Here is a 22,767-nt window from a genome sequence, read left to right as displayed (position 1 = left end):
AATCTGTTATCTTTACCTAGTGACTCCAGACCTACAGCAATGCGGTTGACTCTTAATGCCCTCTGAAATGGCCTAGCAAACCACTCAGTTGTATCAAACTGCTACGAAGTCTTTAAGGAATGAAACTGGACTGACCATTCTGCATTGACTTAGGCAGTGGAAATGACAACAGCAAACTCAGCCCTGTTGACACTACAAAGTCCTCCTTACTAACATCTGGGGGGGCTTGTGCCAAAACTGGAAGAGCTGTCTCACAGACTAGTCAAGCAACAGCCTGACATAGTCATATTCACGGAATCATACCTTATAGATAATGACCCAGACACCACCATCACCATCCCTACAGTAGAGGTGATGGCACAGTGGTATACATCCAGGAAGGAGTTGACCTGGGAGTCCTCAACATCAACTCCGGACCCCATGAAGTTTCAAGGCATCAGATCAAACAAAGACAAGGAAACCTTCTGCTAATTACCATGTACTGCCCTCCCCCAGCTGATGAATCAGGTGGTGAGGGAACCAACAACAGGGAAAAATATACTTGACCTCATCCTCACCAACCTGCCTGCCGCAGATACATCCGCCCATGTTAGTATCTGTAGGAGTGACCACCGCACAATCTTTGTGGTGATGAAATCCCGTCTTCACATTGAGGATACCCTTCATCATGCTGTGTGGCAATACCACCGTGATGAGTGGGATAGATTTAAAACAGATCTAGCAACTCAAGACTGGACATCCATAAGGCACTGTGGGCCATCAGCAGCAGAATTGTACTTAACCATAATCTGTAACCTTGTGGCTCGGCATATCCTCCACTCTACCATTACCACCAAGCCAGGGGATCAATCCTGGTTCAATGAAAAGTGCAGGAGAAAAACTGGAGTCAATGGGAATTGGAGGAAAACTCTCTGCTGGTTGGAGTCCCGTTTAGCACAAAGGTAGATGGTTGTGGTTGTTGGAGTCAATCATCTCAGTTCCAGGATATCACTGCAGGAGTCCCTCAGGATAGTGTCCTTGGCCCAAACATCTTCAGCTGCTTCATCAATGACCTTCCTTCCATCATAAGGTCAGAAGTGGGGATGTTTGCTGATGATTGCACAAAGTTTAGCACCATTTGCATGAGTCAGATACTGAAGCAGTCCATGTCCAACTGCAGCAAGACCTGGACAATATCGAGGCTTGGGCTGACAAGTGGCAAGTCACATTCATGCCACACAAGTGCCAGGCAGTGACTATCTCCAACAAGAGAGAATCCAACCATCACCCCTTGACATTCAATGGCATTACCATCACTGAAACCCCCACTATCAACATCCCGGGAGTTACCATTTACCAAACACTGAACTGGATTAGGCATATAAATACTGGCTACAAGAGCAGGTCAGAGGCTAGGAATTCTGTGGCGAATAACTCACCTCCTGACTCTCCAAAATCTGTCCACCATCTACAAGGCACAAGTCAGGAGTGTGATGGAATCTCCACTTGCCTGGATGAGTGCAGCTCCAACAACACTCAAGAAGCTTGACACTAGGACAAAACAGCCCACTTGATTGGCACCCCATCCACAGACATTCACTCCCTCCACCACCGATGCACAGTGGCAGAATTGTGCACCATCTACAAGATGCACTGCAGGAACTCACCAAGCACCTTATATAGCACCTTCCAAACCCACAACTGCTACCATCCAGAAGACAAGGGCAGTAGATGCACAGGAGCATCACCGACTGCAAGTTCCCTTCCAACCCACCCTCCATTGTGACTTAGAAATATATCGCTGTTCCTTCACTGTTGCTGGATTAAATTCCTGGAACTCCCTCCCTAACAGCACTGTGGGTGTACCTACACCAAATGAACTGTAGCGGTTCAAGAACGCAACTCACTACCACCTTCTCAAGGGCAATATTAGAGATGGGCAATAAATACCGGCCTAGCCAGCAACACCCACAGCCCATAAATTAATTTTAAAAAAACACTAAAACAGATCATCTGGTTGTTAGCACATTGCTACTTGTGGGAGCTTGCTGTGTACAAGCTGGCTGCTATATTTCCTACATTACACTATACATTACTATACTTCAAAAGACCTTCATTGGTTGTAAAGCGCTTTGAGTCATCTGGTAGCTATGAAAAGCATGTTTACTTCTTTCTAAATTCCTCAGCTGCCATGGTGGGATTAGAATTGATTCTTCCAGATCATTAATTCAGACCTCTGGTTTACTAGTCCAGTGACATAATCATCATGCTATCATACCCCTCAAGGGTTAATGAATGAAAATCCTTTCTACTGTAATGACTATGGTGTGCAGAAAGAGAGAGACAAATCAAACACCGCCCCTTCGTCCTCTGTCTTCCAGATGTTTATTTATTGATACTCTTCCAAACAGCTGCAAACTATTTTGTGTAAATATGAAGCACAGAGCTGGATTCCAGTTATGCAACACAACAGCTAAAATCTAGCAATTGTTGCATTCTTGTATAAGATATGAAGATGGTCAATGTTAAAGTGAAAAGGAAACCCTAACTCATAGGGCAGGGAGGGAGGCAGAGGAAAATGAACTTGAAAGTGGGTCAGCTCAAGTATGCAAGTGACTACACGTTCAAATTTACCACAACAGTTTCTTATATTCTGCTTAATGGAAACTGCACTATGGGCTAGTGCACACTTGGGAGTACAAGAAGCACGCTCGAGCTGTATTAGCCTTTAACCTCGCGAGGGCCTTTCACAGTTACCAAATTGCAGATGGCTCCGATTATAAATTAACTCGAGAAAGACTTTGAGTTGAATAATTCATGTTCTCATTCCAACAGGGAGACACAGTAATTCATCTTTGTTTTTTATTTCTGCAGGCAGTTGAGTTGTTGCTATCATGTGGTTCCTTGGATCCTGGCAGCCCTTTGGTACTGAGTCCAAGCTGAGAGCTTGAATAGTGATTTCTGGAAGACTCTTCTTTCATACTGTTCCTTCTCCCACATCCACGCACACATTTCTGCAGGAATTGCTTAATAGTGTCCAGGAGTAGGAACCTTCCTTAGGCTAGGGGTGCTGAGGCCATATGTAGCGTCATGGCCAAGGCCAACTAGTGAAACCTAACTCTGACCATGGATCAAATCTGGCACTTCCCTATACAACTAGGAATTCTTTACTCTTTACTTTGACAGCCTGGTACAGCCAAGATTAAATACCTGTGATATGAATAAAGCATGTGCAGATACACATAGTAGAAATCCACGGTGCAGCTTGTTGGATACAGAAATGACCAACGTGACTAATTAAATAACAGGGCATTTAAAAGGGTATGAGGAATCTCACAGTAGCATTTATCTTAGTCACATGCCAAGTTTCAAAGTGGGCACCATGCATATGTAAGTAGAAAGCAGCAATACTGAATTCACTCTCAAAAAACAGAAATGGTTATCTTACCTGTAGAGCATCTTTCAAAGCATAGGCAGCATCGGATAGGATTTTCTCCACCTGTTTCCTGCGCATTTCCTGTTGTTCCATGAGGCTCCTCTGATTCTCCAAATGAGATTGCTTTGCTTCCAACTGCTTCTTCAGAGAGGTTATTTCTTCCCTGAAGATTACATAACAGGAGATTTGAGCAGGTAATATTCGAACAAAACTGCTCAGAAACAAGTTTCAGTAACTCCTATTTAACGTGAAGGCACATGACATAAGTATCAGGTTTCTATTTAACTCACACATGAGGTTAGTGTGCAAAATTAAAGCACACAGGATTGGGTTAATAGATTGGCATGGATTGAGAATTGGCTAGCAGACAGGAAACAGAAAGGAATAAATGGTTTTTTTTCGGAGTGGTGGGTAGTGACCAGTGGGTTGCCACAAGGATCAGTGCTTGGGTCCCAGCTATAAATAACGTAGCTACAATATATATCAATGATTTGGGTGAGGGAACCAAATGTAATATTTCCAAGTTTGCTGATGACACATAAACTTGACGGGAACGTGAGTGATGAGAAGGGTGTTAAAAGGCTTCAAGGCAATTTAGACAAGTTGAATGAGTGGGCAAATACATGGCAGATGCAGTGTAATGTGGATAAGTGTGAAGTTATCCACTTTAGTAGGAAAAACAAAATGGCAGAATACTATTTAAATGGTGATAGAGTAGGAAATGTTGATGTACAAGGGGACCTGGGTTTGTACACCAATCACTGAAAGCAAGCATGCAGGTGCAGCAAGCAGTTAAGAAGGCAAATGGTATGTTGGCCTTCGTTGTGAGAGTACAGGAGCAAGGATGTCTTACTACAGCTGTACAGGGCCTTGGTGAGACCACACCTGGAGTACTGTGTGCAGCTTTGGTCTCCTTACCTAAGAAAGGATATACTTGCCAAAGGGAATGCAGCGAAGGTTCGACAGACTGATTCCTGGGATGGCAGGATTTCATATGAGGAGATATTGGGTTGACTAGGCCTGTATCACTGGAGTTTAGAAGAATGAGGGGGATCTCATTGAAACATAAAATTCTGAGAGAGCTGGACAGACTGGATGCAGGGTGATGTTTCCTCTGGTTGCGGGTTGTGGGGGGGGCGGTTTAGAACAAGGGGGTCACAGTCTCAGGATACAGTGTAGGCCATTTAGGACTGAGATGAGAAGAAACTTCTTTACGCAGAGGATGGTGAACCTGTGGAATGGTTGTGGAGGCCAAGTCACTGAATAGACAGGAAACATAGATTTTTAGACCCTAAAGGCATCAAGAGGTATGGGGAGAGAGAGGGAGTATGGCGTTGAGATAGAGGATCAACCATGATCATACTGAATGGCGGAGCAGGCTCCTACTTTCTATGTTTCTATTACAATGACCTGCATGTTAGGCAGGTAAAGGCACACTACAGTTCAAGGGAAGCAAGGACTTGATTATGGAAGAGATCTTTTGGATTAAACCAAGCAAAATATCTAAAGAAACTGGTTAAGAATCACAGCAGGGACTACTCTGGGTGAGACTCCATTCTGTCAACAATTCAAACCTCTTGAAGATCAGCAGGCATAATCCTATACAAACACAGCATTGGATTGCACATACCTTAGAGATTCATTCAATCCCTCGAGTTTCTTGATGTCCAACTCAAGTTGCGGGACCACCTTATCTTTCTGTGCACAGTCTACCAGTGATTCCCGCTGCTGTTTGCATTTCTCAGTCAGCATTTGGATAACCTAAAATTCAAGCAACAAGTTACTCCATGGGAAAACTCAGCAGGTCTGGCAGCATCGGCGGAGAAGAAAAGAGTTGACGTTTCGAGTCCTCATGACCCTTCAACAGAACTAGCTAGTTCTGTTGAACGGTCATGAGGACTCGAAACGTCAACTCTTTTCTTCTCCGCCGATGCTGCCAGACCTGCTGAGTTTTTCCAGGTAATTCTGTTTTTGTTTTGGATTTTCAGCATCTGCAGTTTTTTTGTTTTTAACAAGTTACTCCAGTTGTTTGGAGAGAGGAAACTTGTGTAATGGTTAGGCCGTTAAACTGAGAAGTAGATTGTCCTCAAAAACACATAGTTAAATGTGTTCCATCGTGCAGTATTCAACCATATTGACTGGAAGTGGGGAAGGCGCTGATAATTGGCATCTTGCAGGTTGCATGTGACAAAGTATCAAATAATAGATTTGAGAGAAAAATTGAACCCCATGGGAATAATGGGACTGGGGCAGCCTGGAAACAAAATTGATTAAAGTTCAGGAAGTAGGCTGTGTTTGGGCTGGGGAGAGGTTTACAGTGATATCCCCCAGGGATTGGTATTAGAATTACAGCTGTTTTTGATGCCTATTAATAAGCTGGACTTGAGTATACAGGACATAATTTCAAAGTCTGCATTTAACACAAAACTCAGAATAATAGTAAACAGAGGGGAGAACAGTCACAGACTTCAGGATGACATAACAAACTATGGAAATGGCAGATGAAATTTAACTGAGAAGGGTGAAGTGATGCATTTTGGAAGGATGAATAAGGAAGGAGAGGCAATATAAACCAAATTGTACAATTTTAAAGGGAGTGCAAGAGCATAGAGACCTGGGAGTTTGTATACAGAATTTTTGAAGATGGCGGGACAAGTTGATAAGGCTGTTTAAAAAATGTACCTGGCTATATAAAATAGCATAGTAAGAATGAAAGTTATGCTAAACCTTTATAAATAATTCTGGAGTATTGTGTCCAATTCTGGCCATCACACCCTAGGAACAATGTCAAGGCCTTGGTCAGGGAGCAGAGGACATTTACTAGAATTGAACTCGGGACGAGGGACTTCGGTTACGTGGAAAGATTAGACAAACTGGGACTGCTCTCCTCATACCGGAAAAAGTTAAGGGGCGATTTAATAAGGTGTTCAAAATCATGAAAGGGTTTGATGGAGTAAATAAGCAGAAACTGTTTTCACTAGGTGAAGGATCATTAACCAGAGAACACATTTAAGATAACTCTGGAATGCAATTTCTGAAAAGGTGGTAGAAGTGAATTTGAATAGTCTCTTTCAAAAGGGAATTGGATAAGTACTTGAAGGGGGTGGGTGGAGGGGGATTGCAGGACTCTGAGGCTAATTGGATAGCTCTTTCAAAGAGTTGGCACAAGAATGATAGATCAAATGGTCAACTTCTGTGAATCAGATACTGTGATTACCATTCCCTCCTTTAAAGACCTCCTTAAAAGCCACGTCTTTGACCAGGTTTATGTTCACCCTTCCAAAACTCCTTTTTTGGTTTAGGGTCACACCATTATGAAGCACCTTGGGACATTTCTCTATGTTAAAGGTGTTGCATAAATGCATGATATTGCTAGAGCAAACTAAGCAGCACACGCACGCACACACACACACAACCCCCCACCCCCACCCCCACACTCTATGGAATACCTCCTCCTAGAGGAATACCAAACCTTCAGGTTGCTGAGATTCTTTTTGGCCAGTTCTTTCTGACTCTCCTCCAAGAGATTAATGGTTCGCCACAGCTTCTTTGCTTCTAATTTAAGCTCATCATTCTCCTTGATTATTTTTACACTTTTCTCTGACATCTTTCCCAGCTGGTTGCTGATGGATGCATTTTCACGAATGGCCCTTTTAGTCGTCTCTGCCACCTGCTTTTTTGAGACGCGACGGAACTCTGCAGCTACAGCGTTCACTCGTGAAAACAATTCCTTCTTTAACCTACAGGAATAATGTAGAGGGTTAACAGTTGCAGATTCAACCCCTTTGTGCTGAATCAGTTGGTGTCCTTTCACTAGGTGGCTGAATTATTCCAACTGAATTGGGGCCTTTGGGCTAAGGAAAGGGAAAAAGATCAACTTCCTGAGCACTGTGCAGTGATCCATGCTGGAAAAACACCCATGTGGATATTGGGTGAGGACAGGACTAGTGTCACCTATATTGCCCCTCATCACTAAATAATGTTTTGACACACAACTTCAAGGCTCACACATGACAAATGGTCAAGAAGGAGGAGGGCCAAGTGCTCGTGGAACTGCTCCTCCTATCAGAGTCAACAACTTAGAAACTGGATTGTACTGCACTGGTTTTACAGGTGCTAAAGGGTCAACTAAGGATCCAATAGGACATGTGGTGCGTGCATGTTCATCCTGAGCAAAAGTGTGCCAATTGTCATTTTTATTAGGTCACTCATAGATATGTAGGCTGTGCACCTGAAACAGGCATTAGGCATTTTTCATACATATACAGGGGCACTGAATCCCTGGCTATATAAAATAGCATACTAAAGAGTGAAAGTTATGCTAAACCTTTATAAATAATTCTGGTGTATACTGTCCAATTCTGGCCATCGCACCCTCGGAACGATGTCAAGGCCTTGATAGGATCAAACTATCTTTTCTTTTCATAAAAGCTAATGGACCTGCTTTGTATTTTCACAATATCCAGTTTTCTTGTTTTAAATGAAAACTTGCATTTACATAGCACATTTAACACATTTTATTTAATCATTTATTTCCGGGGGAGTGTTTTTAAAACAGTAGCAGAAAACACAAGAGAAAATTGTGTAAGATAAAGAAATAGTGGAGTATCTGGGAAATGCATAAATACTTTAGTTTTTGTTTGGCTCAAACCCCCCGTGGGATGTCAATGGTGGGAACTGGAACTCTTCTTCCTGTTTTCGGCAACCAGTCTCAGCTCAGGTACAGCATGGATTTATACAAGTGAAAACTCCCCAGTGCACCAACACTGACACTACACCAGCTATCCTTGTGATCTTCTCAAGTGAAACTAGCAGTTTACTGTAAAATTATGAGTGATGGGAACGGTGCTGCAATTTGCTTCAACATCACTGACTGGGACAGAGGAAAATATTAGTTAGGGTTCTCACTTCTAAGCCCTGTTGGTTAAGTGTTAGCATGTAAATGTCAGATGAGGACATGATCTGATTTAGCTGCGATGCTCCAGGGTCATGTAGCTTGTCACCACCCACTATTTGTGCTCATATCATTTTAGGAAGAAAGAGGGATGGCAACTTACGCTAAAGGATACAATTCTAAAGAGAGCACAAGAACAAAGAGACCTGCAGGGTATGTGTGCACAAATCGTTGAATGTCGTGGATCATGTTGAGAAGCAGTTAAAAACAAATACAGGATAGTGGGATTTATAAATGAAGGCATAGAGTTCAAAAGTATTGTGTCCAATTCTGGACACTGCACTTTAGGAAGGACGTGAACGGCTTATTAGAGAGAGTGCAGAAAAGATTTACTAGAATGGTTCCATAGGTGAGAGACTTCAGTTATGTGGATAGAAGCTGAGGTTGTTTTCCTCACAGCAGAGAAAGTTGAAAGGAGATACGATGGAGGTGTTCAACATTATGAGGGGTCTGGATAGAGTACGGAGAAACTCTTCCCATTGGTGGGAGGGTTGAGAATCGAGAGAGGTCACAGATTTAAGGCGACTGACAAAAGAACCAAAGGTGGCATGAGGAAAAACTTTTTTCTAATCAGAAAGTTGTAATGACCTGAAATGCACAGTCTGAAAAGGTGGTGGAAGCAGAACCAATTGTGGCTTTCAAAAGGGTATTAAACAAAATAGAGTTAAACTAAATTAAATAATGAAAGGAAAAAAAATTGCAGGGCCAGGGAAAGGAAAGGGGAATGGAACTAGTTGTATGGCTGTTGCAGGGTGCCTGTATGGATTTGATGGGTCAAATGGCCTCCTTCTGTACTGTAACCATTCTATGATTCTATAAAAGCAGAATGCCAATTTGAACAGATTTCTGGAAGGTTGCTGATACCACTGGAAAACAAAACTCAACACCTTCAGGACAGGAAAGCAAAGCTAGAAAGAAAATGAAAGCTCTTACCTATCTTTATCCACCACTGCCCTCCTCTCCAAATTATAAATAATTTCATTGTGCTTATGCTCCTGATTCTTTAACTGCTCTTCAAGTGCAGCAAACTTTGCCATCAATTCCTCCTTCTGAACTCGAAACTCCTCAAGGGCATCCAGCTTCCCAGCTGTAAAAGAGGAGGGGAAAGGATAGAATAGCGATCTTATAATAAAATGATACCACAAGCTAGATTAGTGGGACAGCGTACATCTGCCTTAACAGGCTTTGAACTTGTAATAAGTAGTTGTGTTTTCCTGCCCTTCATGGCTTTGCCAGACTTCCCTATATCACAACACTGCTCACTCCCATCTGCTCTTAGACACCCAAGGCTGGCTTTAATGGAGGCCATGGGGTCTCACCCACCCATTGGAGAGCTGACAGGACCCCCATGTCACCTCCTTTGGTGAAGGCCTGCCAAATTAAGTGTCACTCAGGCACTTGACTGGACAGCAACAGGCCTCCCCAGGATCAAGGACCCTGAGGGTGGACGTCCAACCTGCCAAGAACTTTACTGAATGGCAGCACCACTGGAGAGGAAGTGCTGCTGCCAGTATGACACCCACCCAAGGTCTAGTTTCTACAGATGAGTGATGGTGAGATGAAGGTCACGGGGGAAGGGCTCAGCAGCAAAGGGCGGGGGGGGTACTGTCAGTGGCCCCCACCTTTCCCAATGCCAAATCTCTTGATCATGAACCGAGTGCCTTTGAACGAGGAACTCCTCCCTGGGAGCCTGCAAGCAACCCTGCATGGGTTTGCTTGTCGTGCTCCCTGCATGGCGAGTCTCCCGCAGCAGAAAGATGAGGCCCTTAAGTGGGCTTTGAGCCCACTTAATTTGATTTGATTTGATTTGGGTGGCAGCAGGGACCCAGCTACCAACCTCCCGCTGGATTAAATGGCACCACCTACCTATCAGTTCTGGGAGGGAGTGGAAGGGGTGCAGGAAATAGGACAGACCTGGTTGAGGGCTCTGTCAACCTGTGGGGGTGGGGGAAGATCCTTGGTTGAGGAATAAGAAAGACATATCACAAATGCTGGTATGAAAGGTGACATCGACAGAGTAGATGAAGAAACTCGGAGAATGGAATACAGTCCTTACAGAAAGTAAGGTGGGAGAAAATGTAATCAAGGTTGCTGTGCAGTCAGTGAGCTTATAGTTTTTATTAATGGACAGTCTATTTTTAGAAATAGAGAAGTCAAGGGAGGGAAGAGTTGGAGATGGACCATGTGAGAGTGAGGGTAGGATGGAAATTGGAAGCAAAATTGCTGAAATTTTCAAGTTCAAGACAAATGCAGGAAATGATGCCAATATAGTCATCAATGTACCTGAAAAGAGGCAAGTGAGAGGACCTGAGTAGGATTGGAACAAAGAACATTCTGGCCAGAATCTTCGGGGTTGGCAAGTGGGGGCGGGGCCCGCTCGCCGATGCATAAAATGATACGCGGTGAGGTCAGGCGTGCGTCCGGACATCACTGCACATCATTCAGATCTTCAGTTTGGCGGGCGCGCACCAGAGTCAGCTGCGCGCCTGCCGAGCTGTCAAAGGCCTTTTAAGCCCATTTAAATATTAATTAAGATATTTAACTGAGCTGTCCATCCAACCTTAAGGTTGGCGGGCAGATGAAGAGCCCAGGCAGCCTTCGCATTTATCATGAAACCTCATTCACGGGAGGGATGAGGTTTCATGAAGGTTTTTAAAGTTTAATAAAATTTTTAGATAAAATTCATTGACATGTCCCAGCTCATGTGACACTGTCACATGAGGGAACATGTATTAAGTTTTTTCCTTGTCTTTATTAAAATTTTTAAAAATCAAACTGATCTCCCTGAGGCAGCTCTTTGCCTCAGGGAGATTTCTGTGCACTTTCGCGTGCATACACAAAAGAGCGCAGGCCCCGACTCTCCCTCCTCCTCTCCGCCTGCACAGGGAGCGTTCAGCGTAAAATGGTGGCGCCCAGCCAATCATGGGTGGCGATACGGCTGCGCGCCTGCCCACGCCCATTCCTGCTCCTGCCCAACCCCCCGATGGGAAGAAAATTCTCCCCTCTATACATCAAACAAAATGTCACATAAGGGTTCCCGGAGCATCACCTTTTGTTTGGGCTCAAAGGAGAAGCTGTTCAGTGTAAGAACAAGTTCAGCCAGGCAGAGGAGGGTGGTGGCTGGGGACTGGTTGGTGATCTACTCAAGAAAGAAACCGAGAACACCTAAGGCTGTCCTGATGAGGGAGCGAACGTCTATGGTGAAGTGTAAGACAGTTGGGGCCAGGAAATTGTTGAAAGTAGCAGGTGGCGTTGGATGAGTTTGATAATCTCACAATGAGATGAGGTCAATGGTAATCTGGGAAGTCAGAGCTTGATGTTCAGCGGCAGGGTCTTGGTCTGAGGGAAGCAGGACGAGGCGTCAAAGAGCTGGCAATGCACTTTTGCCAGGTAGAGGTCAGTATGTCAAACAACAGCGCCATCCCTGACCGTTGGTTTAATGACAATCTTGGGGTTTAACCTTTGATTACTCTTTGGTTGTCTGCTATTCCCTGTTAATGCAATTAAAATTATGTCTGAAAAATGCCACGAAAATTATTACTTTTTATTACAGATGTAAATAAACTAAACACAAATCCCTCATCTTTTGTACCTAAAATCATATTTTCAGATGTGAGCTGGTCCTTAGTTTCCTGAAACTCATGATGTAAATGCGTCAGCTGAGTTTCGTAGGCATCTTTCTCATTGTCCTTGGCTTGTTTCAAACCAATTATCTTGTCGTTCAGATCGGCAATCTCATCAATTTTCTGATTCAGACCCTTCTTCAGGTAGGCGATGACATCGTGCAAGTCTTTACCGAGCTGCTCTTGCTTTTCAGCAGTGTCATTTTTTGTTACTTCCAGTTCATCTAATCTCTCCTGGTACCTTAATAGTATCACACCATTATGCATTGATTAGAATCAATACAAATAATATTGACAATATTTTGTGTAATCCTTATGGGATATGGTCTTTATACAATATTTGAAGGATATGACACCTTTTGGTATTCTAATTTGAACAATTACACAAGAAATGTGTGTTAATTACTTCACAGCCATTATCAGCCTGCAGTTAGGTGCTGTCAGAAGTAATTACCATTATTCTCTTCAGCCTCTCCTCTTTCCATTTATCTAGATTCATACAGAGACACAGTTCCATTAGCATCAGGCACATTGTCCCAGTAGCCTTTGAACTTAGATAATAAGTGACAGCAGACAATTGGCATTAGGGAGCACTACATGTAACATCATGACACTCAACATCCACATATTCTTTTCTATTCTATTGGGTTCCCAATCCCAATTTTTCTTTATCACAAAGGCCAGCTACTTCCTTGGTAAGATCACCACCTCCCCTGATCTCAGCTTATCTGGAGATGAAACTCTTGTCCATGCTTTTGTCACATCCTGACTGGACTAATTCAATGCTTTCCAAGCCAGTCTTCCATTTTCCACCTTCTGTAAACTTCTGCTAATTCAAAACTCTGCTATCTGTATGCAGTCCCACACCAAGTTCTGCTTGAACAAATGCAAATATTACACTGTATATCTATTACACCAACATCTAAAATTTAAAACCGTGATCCTTGTGTTATAATCCCTTCATGGCCTCACTCCTTCCTATTTTTGTTAACCAGCATTGCAAACATGCACTCCATTCTTCTGACTGCCTTCTCTAATGCAAAGCCTTTGTTCCATAAATGAAGGCTCTGGAGTTCCACCCTAAACCTCTCCGCCTTCCACTTTTCCTTACGACCCACCTTGATCTCTTTGGCCAAGCTTTTTGTCATCCTTCCTAACATTTCTTCTGTCTCAGCAGTCTTACCCCTTAAACCTCTGTGTAACGTTTTTCTGTGCTAAAAGCAATAAACAACTGCAAACTGTTTTGGTTTATGACACAACATAATTTTGCGGTTACATTCCTTACACAGTACAATGGTTGCACTTTTGCTGCAATTACTTACACACATGCTACATATTCCTTATACAAAGTGACAGTTATTGTAATACACGTTCCTAATACGACATTTCCATTTTTCTTCAATGTGTTACAGAGCTGAATCATCCCAGATTTGCACTAAACGTGGTAGCGGGTGGGAAAAAAGACATTTTACCTGGTGGCTGCAATGGCATGTTTTTGCGCCATATTGTTTTATTAATAATGCATTCACGAGAAACAATCTGGATCGCCGGCGGGTGGGCTCACTCTGCCCCACCGTGACCTCAGCGCTTCCTCGCTCCGGGTGCCATATTTAATGTTCACCAGTATGCATGCCTACTTCATGTCTACAGACTAGGACTGCTCCAGGCAGCAGATGGCCCCTAAAGCAGAGAAGATGGTAGCCCCCAAATTTAGTGACACCTCTCTAGGGCACCCACTGGACACAGCAGAAGGCTGCTGTGTTGTCCTTTACCCCTGCTCTGGCCGCAGGAGGTCCATCAGAGTCGCCAATCTGGCCTGGGACGTAGCGGCAGCAGTGGCTAATGCCACTGGAGCACAAAGGAGATCAGCCATCCAGTGCAGGAAGAAGATCAATGCTCTCACTTGTTCCGCCAGGGTAAGTCAATCACCTCATCACTCTCAATTCACACACTCTCAAACCCATCACACATCCACAGGGATCTTACACCTCAAGGCGCCACACCAACTCTCACACACACCCTCACATCTCCATCAGGCTCATATCCTTTGGAGCTCACGTCCTCATCCCATCCATGGTTCTGCTCGCCACACAAACATTCCACGCAGTGCCATGTGTCCTGCTCACACTTTCTCCAGAAGCTGACTCACAATACAGGGAGAGGTCCCAGACCAGGGGGGTGAAATGGCCCAAATTGCACTGACAGGTGAGGATGTGGACTGTGCCTGCGGTGATGGTGAAGTCAGTGGTGAATACCCACATGAGGATCCTGCACCACATCATCCCTCTCTCAACGCAACTGTAAGTGCTCTCTCGGCTGTTTTTGACTCTGCTCCCACGCACTAAATATTTCTACTTTGGCTCACAGAGAGTTCTGCCAAGTGACTAACACCCTCAGCCAGCCAGTCCCTCAGCTCCTGCCAAGAGGTCACCTCCTCCATTGAAGAGCTGGAAAAAAGCAGCCTGGAAGACCTGTCACAGCGCTTACCCACACCCTCTACCAGCGCAGAGAAAAAGACCTTGGTGGGACCTAGATCTAGAGCAGACTCAGGTTTACATACGGACATGTGTCTGCAGCAGGAGGCGGCAGGTTTAACTGAGCTCCCCAGCACTTGGAGGACTGCTGGGGATGAGGCATTTCTGAAGTGTGAGTCAGTTTACGAGCCTCTGGATTTGACCTTCCAACTCACTGTGAAGAGTCAGTAGAAGGCAGGGGAAAATCACAAAGAGCTTTTCGAAGCCCTTAACAGAGTGGCATGCAAGTCAGAGCAGTGCATTCGCCTGCTCTCTGAAGAAGTGGTGCCCACGTGTGCACATATGGAGGTCTCCATGGGGAGGATGGCAGACGTCATGGAAACCCTGGTCCAGCAGAACACGGAGATGTGCGCAGACCTGCACTCCATCAATGATAGCCATGGGTGAGTTCTTACCCGACATATAAAGGAAATGGGGGCATCTCAACATCCCTCCAGTCTCTCCTTCCCCTCAAGGAGTCAGGCCGGTCCCCTTGGGCACCCAAAGGAAGGAGGAGCAGCAACAGCTGGACACCCCTGGTTCATCCACTCGGGATTTTCAGAAGCTGTCTGCTCCCTCTGAGTCCCCTTTGCCTGTGACCCTCTCAACTTCGTCCTCTGTCACTGCAGAGGGAGCAGCGGGTCCACAGGAGGACAGCCAAAACAAGCCAGGACCCCCAAGGCCTCAGCTCTCCAGAGGTCGTACGCTGAAGTCATCAGAGGCAACAGCCAACCATTGCACAGGCTGTCTCCAGATGTCAGGGCAGCACCTAGAAGAAGTGGTAGACCTAGAAAAGTTAAGAAATTCCGATAACAAGTGGTTGCACAAGTGAACACATCATCACTTTATAATCTGAAAATATATTCACTTTCACTGAATAATGTGGAGTGTCTTTCAGCTTCATTGACAGGATTCGCAAGTCCTCCCACTGCATTCCCCCACCATTAGCAGTTCAACTGAATGCAGCTGGACTACAAGTGATTCTGGAAGGAGAAGTGTTTGTGTGGCAGGGCTTTCAGAGTTTCGTGTGAGCGTCTCCCATGCACACAAAGCCTTCATCCATCATGCTTATCCCACTTCAGGAGCATTTTCAATGCTGCCTGCTGGGGTTCTCTTTCAGTTGTCCATCTGAGCTGACCTGCATCTCCACCCACTGAATGCACTCCCATGCAGCACCTGTGCACGTCCATCACGAGGCTCTGCTCACTTTCGATTTCAACAATAGTCGTAGTCAGATTTTTGCTCAACTTCCCTGTCCTTTCCCCTCCCCCAGTCACCCATGTCCTCTCCCCCTTCCATCACTGTTGACCCCCCCTGGCATCACTTCCACCCCCCTAATGTCACCTACCAACCTGAACTCGTGTCTTTCCAGGATGTCCAGGTGAATGTGCACATTGCCTACCTTCCAGAGCATCACACCCCCCACCCGTACTAATCTCCTCCTTCCTGCCCCGAAGGTCCATCTCTGCTCCAAGTCCTCACCATCCACTTTCGTCATCCCTTCTACCGCTACCAACTCACTCTCACCGCCCCACCCTTCTACATGCTTCTGTCCCCTCTCATACTCACCATTCCCTCCTATCATGCCCACCCTCAGTTCGCTCCCCAGGAGGCAGTCATTGAGTCCACAGACTCCTCCTTTGCACATTAACGTGGTCAATCCCCACCCCTTACTCCCTCTTCCACCCCCCAAGCTCCCCCCCCACCGAGCAGGGGTGTGGAGAGGAGTGAGCCGGGGGACCCACCCCCCCAGCACCCACCCACCCACCCACACCCACCCCCCCAAACACCCCAACCAGCTCACTCCTCCCCCCACCCCCACCTCTCCCGGCTCACTCCTGTCCACACCACTGCCGGGCTCACTCCTCAACCAGCCTGCAGCTTATGACACAATTGACCGCACTGTCCTCCTCTGAAGCTTCTTCCAATGTCATCCAGCTGGGTGGAACAGCGCTCACCTGGTTCTGATCTTATCTGTCCACTCGTAGCCAGAGAATCACCTACAACAATTTCTCTTCCCACTCCTTTTTTGTTGCCTGTGGTTTTTCCCAAGGATCTATCCTTGGCCCACTCCTATTGCTCATCTACATGTTGGTCCCTCAGCAACATAATCCAAAAGTATGTCATCAATTTTCATTGTCAGTAGAGTGAGACAGTGCTATTGTCATTGAGCTAGTAATCCAGCAATCCAAGCTAATGGTATGGAGACATGGGTTCAAATCCTAGTGGCTGGCTAGGCCATTTCAGGGGGGGGGAGTTAAGAGTCAAGCACATTACTGTTGGTCTGGAATCACTTGTAGGCCAGACCGGGTAAGGATGGCAGATCTCCTTCCCTAAAGGGCATTAGTGAAACAGATGAGTTTTTAATGACAATCAATGGTTTCATGGTCACCATTACTGAGACCACTTTTGTAATTCCAGATTTTATTAATTGAATTCAAATTCTACCAGCTGCCGTGGTGGGATTTGAACCACTGTCCCCAGAGTATTCACCTGGACCTCTGGATTGCTAGTCCAGTGACATGGCCACGAGGCACTTGCCTCTGTCCCTCTCTCCCCACCCCCAGCAATAACTTCGATGAGAGCCTTTTGGGGGTTGTGGGAGGGGGCAGGGGGTAACTGAATGAATGGAGTTGCGGTAAAAAAAAATGGGCATGGATTTGGGAAGCGACAAGGAGGGAAGGGAGGGTGGACACCATATGAGGGGAGGGTGGTCAGAGTCTGGTTAATGGAGAAGGTGGCATTATCATTAGCAATGGGGCCAGGCGGGGGGGGGGGGGGGGGGGGCAAGTTTTGTATTCCTTACACACAGCGCATTCTATGTTCTGTCCAGTGTCCAGGGATAGACAGACTGTCCACACCCCCTGACGTGTCCAGATCCCATACTCACTTGGCCACTGTGCTCTCCAGATCTTTGATCTGGATCATGTACAGCTCCCTCTCCACGGCGGTCAGCGGCTCTGGCTTATCATCAAGCGGCAGCTGGCCTCTCTTCTTGGGCAACATGTTTGCCCCGCTGCCGCTCTGCCGTCCCTTCATCCCCCGCCGGGACCGCACCGCTCGCATGTTGCTAGGAGCCGCCTTCCCCTAGCAACCGGATTATCCCTGCCGCATACGCACAGCGCAGGGTTGGGGGCGGGAGGCAGGGCCAGTGAACTCTCGCGATACTCTATTCTGTAACCACATGCATTGTGGAAGCAGACCACGCGCGGCTGATTGCAGAGTCTTACATTGCTTCCAGTTGCAGTTAAGGTTGGACTGTTTTTGATCCGCCTGTTAGAGCTAGCAACAATAGGATGAACAATGTGTTCAAAAAATATGCTTTTCGGGAATGTTTTTCACATCTTCATGAGGTCCCAGAGTGCTTGATGACAATTTACTGTTTTACCCCATTCACATGTGGCGGTGGTGTGTTGCGATTCACCCAAAAAGTCCAAGTTGGCAACATGCACTTTTTACATGCATGGTGTAGCCTGGAACTATGCATATTAATGGTAGAGACTCCAACTTTTCATCGCCTTGACAAGTAATTTCTCCCACTCTTACCGCTTGCCATTGACTTGTATTGGAAGGATTGGCAGGTGATACTCAACCTGTTTGGCCGCGTTATGGATGCACGTTCCTTGGCCAATAGGACCCGAACCTGAAACTTCTGGCTCAGAGGCAGGGACACTACACACTACACCTCAAGACTTCCTATCGTTCGAGTGTAGTCACTTTATTTATACAAACTCGAATTCTAGGATTGTGTCCCAGCCATGGTTCAGTTGGTAGCACTCACCTCTGAGGCACAAGTTCTGGGTTTAAGTCCCAATCTAGGACTTGAGCACTGAAATCAAGGCTGACACTGAGGGACTGCTGCACTGTTAGCGATGCTATCCCTTGGTTGAGATGTCAAACCAAGGCCCCGATCTACCTGCTTGAGTGGATGTGAAAGATTCCATGGTGCTATTTTGATGGAGAACTGCGGAATTATCTTTGGTGTCCCTGCCAATATTTTTCCCTCAATCAACTTCACTTAAAAAACAGGTTATCTGGTTATTATCACATTGCTGTTTGTGGGCGTTGCTGTGCGCAAGTTGGCTGCTAATTCCCTGCAATTTAAGTGACCACACTTCAAAAGTATGTATTGAATTGGCTGTAAAGTATATTGAGACATCTGGTGATCTTGGAAAGTGCTATATATAGGCAAATTTTCTGTTTTCCATTCCATGGAACTTAGAAGGTTAAGGATTGACCTTGTTTGAAGTTTTAAACATATTGAGGAACAAAAGGGTAAATAGTAAAATACTATTTTTACGAGTTGAGAACTTTAGGGATGGGGGGCATTGGGTAAAAATTACAGCCAGACCTTTCAGAACTGAAATTAGGAAACAATTCTTTGCCAAAAGGTAACAGATGTTTGAAACTGTCTTCCGCCAACAGAAATTGATGCAACATCAAATGTTAAATCTGAGATTGATAGATTGTTGTTAACTATATTAAGGGATTGTTTAAAAAATTCATCTTTGGGTTGTGGGCTTCGCTGGCTAGGTCAACATTTATTGCCCATCCCTAATTGCTCTTGAGAAGTTGGTGTGAGCTGCCTTCTTGAACTGTTGCAGTCCATGCGACGAGTGGAGTCCTGCAGGGGTCTGTGCTGGGACCCCAACGTTTTACAATTTATTCCAGTGTTTTGGATGAGGGCAGCGAAATTTGCAGATGACACAAAGATAGGTAGAAAAGTATGTTATCAAGAGGACGTAAGTAGGTTGCAGATGGATATAGGGAGGTTGAACGGATGGGAAAAAATCTGGCAGATGGAATAATGTGGGAAAATGTGAAGTTGTTCACTTTGGCAATAAAAATAAAAAAGCAGAGTATTACTTAACGGTAAACGACTGCAAAATTCCAAGGTGCAGAGGGATCTAGGTGTTCTAGTGCAGGAATTACAAAAAGTTAGTATGCAGGTACAGCAAGTAATTAAGAAAGCAATTGGAATGCTGTCCTTTATTACAAAAGGAATTAAACATAAAAGTAAGGATGTTATGCATCTCGAATACTGTGTGCAGTTTTGGTCTCCTTATTTAAGGAAGGATGCAAATGCATTTGAGGTGTTTCAGAGGAGTTTTAATAGCTTGACACCTGGAATGAATGGGTCATCTTATGAGGAAAGGTTGGACAAGCTGGGCTTGTTTCCACTGGAGTTTAGAAGAGTAAGGGGGTAACTTGATTGAAGTATATGAGATCCTGAATGGTCTTGACAAAGTGGATGTGGAACAGATGTTTCATCTTGTGGGTGAGTCCAGAACTAAGGGGCAATGTTTTAAAGTTAGGGGTTGCCTTTTTAGGACAGCGATAAGGAGAAATATTTTCTCTCAGAGGGTTGTGAGACTTTGGAACACTGCCTCAGAAGGTGGTGGAGGTGGGGTCATTGAATATTTTTAAGGCAGAGGTAGATAGATTCTTGTTAGGCAAGGGAATCAAAGGTTATCGGGGTTGATTGGAATGTGGAATTCAAAACACAAACAGATCAGCCGTGATCTTACTGAATGGCGGAGCAGGCTCAAGGGGCTGAATGGCCTACTTCTCCTATTTTGTATGTTCATATATGGTGTAGGTACACCCACAGTGCTGTTAGGAAGGGAGCTCCAGGATTTTGACTCAGCGACAGTGAAGGAACAGCGATATAATTCCAAGCCAGGATGGTGTGGGGCTTGGCTTCCAGGTGGTGGTGTTACCATGCATCTGCTGCCTTTGTCCTTCTAGATGGTAGCAGTCATGGGTTTGGAAGGTACTGTTTAAGGAGCCTTGGTGAGTTGCTGTAGTGCATCTTGTAGATGGTACAACCTGCTGCCACTGTGTGTCAGTGGTGGAGGGAGTGAATATTTGTGGATTGGGTGCCAATCAAGCAGGTTGCTTTGTCCTGGATGGTGTCAAGCTTCTTGAATGTTGTTGGAGCTGCACTCATCTAGGCAAGTAGAGAATATGCCATCACACTCCTGACTTGTGTCTTGTAGACGGTGGACGGGCTTTGGGAGCCAGGTGGTGAGTTACTCGTCGCAGGATTCCTAGCCACTGACCTGCTCTTGTAGCCACAGTATTCGTATGGCTGGTCCAGTTAGTTTCTGGTCAATGGGAACCCCCCTGGAAGTTGATTAGTGGGGAATTCAGCAATGGTTAATGCCATTGAATGTCAAGGGGTGATGGTTAGATTCTCTCTTGTTGGAGATGTTCATTGCCTGGCACTTGTGTGGCATGAATGTAACTTGCCACTTGTCAGCCCAAGCTGATATAAGGCAAAAACTTGCATAAGGAGTTAGTCATGATCTCACTGAATGGCAGAAGGGGCTAAATGATCTTCTCCTGTATCTATGTTTCTGTAGGAAAATACAACAGCTAGTTTGTACACAGAGATAACTCAAACAGCAGTGAAATAAATGGTCAGTTAATCTGTTTTGGTGGCGTTGCTCTGGGCTAAACATGTTTGAGATACAAGAACAGCTTTTATTTGAATAGTGGCATGGGATCTTTTACATCCAACTGAAGAGACAGACCTCATCCCTAACAATGTAGCACACTCCATCAGACTGATATTGCAAGGAGTAGATTTCTAATACAAAACAGAAACACAGGTTGTGAATCTACCTCTACTGAAGGTGGTAACATTTGCTATTGGCTGTACTTCAGGAGTATACCCACGTACCAATTCCTCATTTCTCAACAAGTTTGATCAGGTCATTTGACTGTACTGAGTACTGCAACTAAATCTATTCCTAATATATCACTTTCTGATATACCTCACCCAACTTCTACTTTAGCATCTGCTTCTGGAAAGGATGCTTTCCCTCCCCACCTCTCACAACACTAGGCTTTCAAAATCCTAACTGCCTATCCTTTTGACTTTCATTTTCCACAGTACTTCTGTAGATGTTGCTCTGCTCAACCACTCCCTTAACTTTACCTTTGATACTGTTGTCCCCAGTAAAATCTTTATCCCAATTTGGCTTCCCTACTCACTCCAAGATCACGGAGCAGAAATACGAGCATATCAGTTACACAACCGAGCGGCAGCAGGTCTAGCAAGTTAAAGTCAAATGCTGTTGGGCCACACACTGCTAAATCTACCCACAACCTGAGGGTCAGCATGGAATGCAAAGATAATCATCTGATTTTCTCCACTACGTTGGAACAAGGGTAGGCTATTCAGCCCTTCAAGCCTCTTCTGCATTCAATGAGAACATGGTTGATCTGTGTTTTAACTGTATCCAACTGCCTTGGCTATATATCCTTTTAGATTCTAGTCTAGCAAAAATCTTTCACTCTCATTTAAAATTATCAATTGTGCCAGTGTCTACTGCTTTTTTTGTGGGTACCACCCTTTGCATGAAGAATTGTTTTCTCCTGAATGAATGGCTCAGATTTTAGAATTATGTCACTTTGTCCTTGACACCCCCATATATCAATGTCCTTAAGCCCCTCTCCCTCATCTTCAATTGTGAGGACTTTGCTGCTCGGTTTCCTCTGCTGCTTCCCAATTCAAATAGAAACTGACTTTATAATAACCTAGAAATCACAGAATTATTAGTATAGAAGGAGGCCATTGGTGTCTGCACCAGCTCTCTGAATGAGCAACTCACCTAGTGCCATTCCCCCACCCTCTCCCCATAACCCTGCACGTTCTTTTTCAGGTAAGTCTTATTCCCTTCAAATTAGATTGTGATCTTTTTGATTTAAATCTTTTTCAGAGTAACAGAAAAAATATCTACACAGAAATAGCTATCATTGCTAATAATAACTAATGTTACAACTGTCTCTTCTTGAAGCTTTTGAAGGAGTCGTTACTTATCCAAAGCTCTACTGTATTTATATAAACTGTTCTGCAATAAATTCCACTCGGACATCACCCCCATCCTCACTGACCTGAAGTGGGTCCCTGTATTTTTACCTCATTCAATTGAAAATGTTTATGCTCATCTCCAAATTCGTCCATGACCTTGCCCCACCCCAATGGGCAAAATGTCCCAGCCCTCCCAAACACTGTTTCACAGCCTCCAGCCTTCTGTGCACCGTATTACTCCACCACTAGTAGCAGAATCCACAGTTGTCTTAATTCTACTCCTCTGAATTCCCTCCATGAACCTCTCTGCCTGCACATCTTTAAAAACTCAACACCCATCTCTTCAACCTAGCTGTCAGCCACCCTCCTAATTCTTTTTTCTCCTATTGTCATTATGGCTTTTGAAATGCCTGAGCCATTTTCCACATGCAAGGCATTATCTA

General features: G+C 44.9%; 1 protein-coding gene across 2 annotated transcripts in view; it reads right to left on the bottom strand.

Moving 5' to 3' along the window:
• The window catches only part of cfap157 (cilia and flagella associated protein 157), a 28,325-nt gene extending 10,714 nt beyond the window's left edge, over positions 1-17,611 (bottom strand). Inside the window, exons 1-6 of one of the 2 annotated variants that reach the window (XM_041193267.1) lie at positions 17,396-17,611; positions 11,962-12,233; positions 9,303-9,456; positions 6,888-7,155; positions 5,046-5,176; positions 3,428-3,578 (exon numbers count right to left, since the gene is read on the bottom strand). In XM_041193267.1, coding sequence (XP_041049201.1) covers positions 3,428-3,578; positions 5,046-5,176; positions 6,888-7,155; positions 9,303-9,456; positions 11,962-12,233; positions 17,396-17,571 — 1,152 coding nt within the window. In that variant the 5' untranslated portion in view covers positions 17,572-17,611. Of the gene's footprint in view, positions 1-3,427; positions 3,579-5,045; positions 5,177-6,887; positions 7,156-9,302; positions 9,457-11,961; positions 12,234-14,921; positions 15,088-17,395 lie in introns of those variants that run through there. The other variant, XM_041193268.1, reaches the window with a different exon arrangement.
• Between the last annotated feature and the right edge of the window lie 5,156 nt (positions 17,612-22,767).

Source organism: Carcharodon carcharias, chromosome 8 (genome assembly GCF_017639515.1).
Source record: "Carcharodon carcharias isolate sCarCar2 chromosome 8, sCarCar2.pri, whole genome shotgun sequence".
Taxonomy (NCBI): Eukaryota; Metazoa; Chordata; class Chondrichthyes; order Lamniformes; family Lamnidae; genus Carcharodon; species Carcharodon carcharias.
Note: the sequence above shows the minus strand (reverse complement) of the source record. Positions and strands in the feature narration are given on the sequence as shown.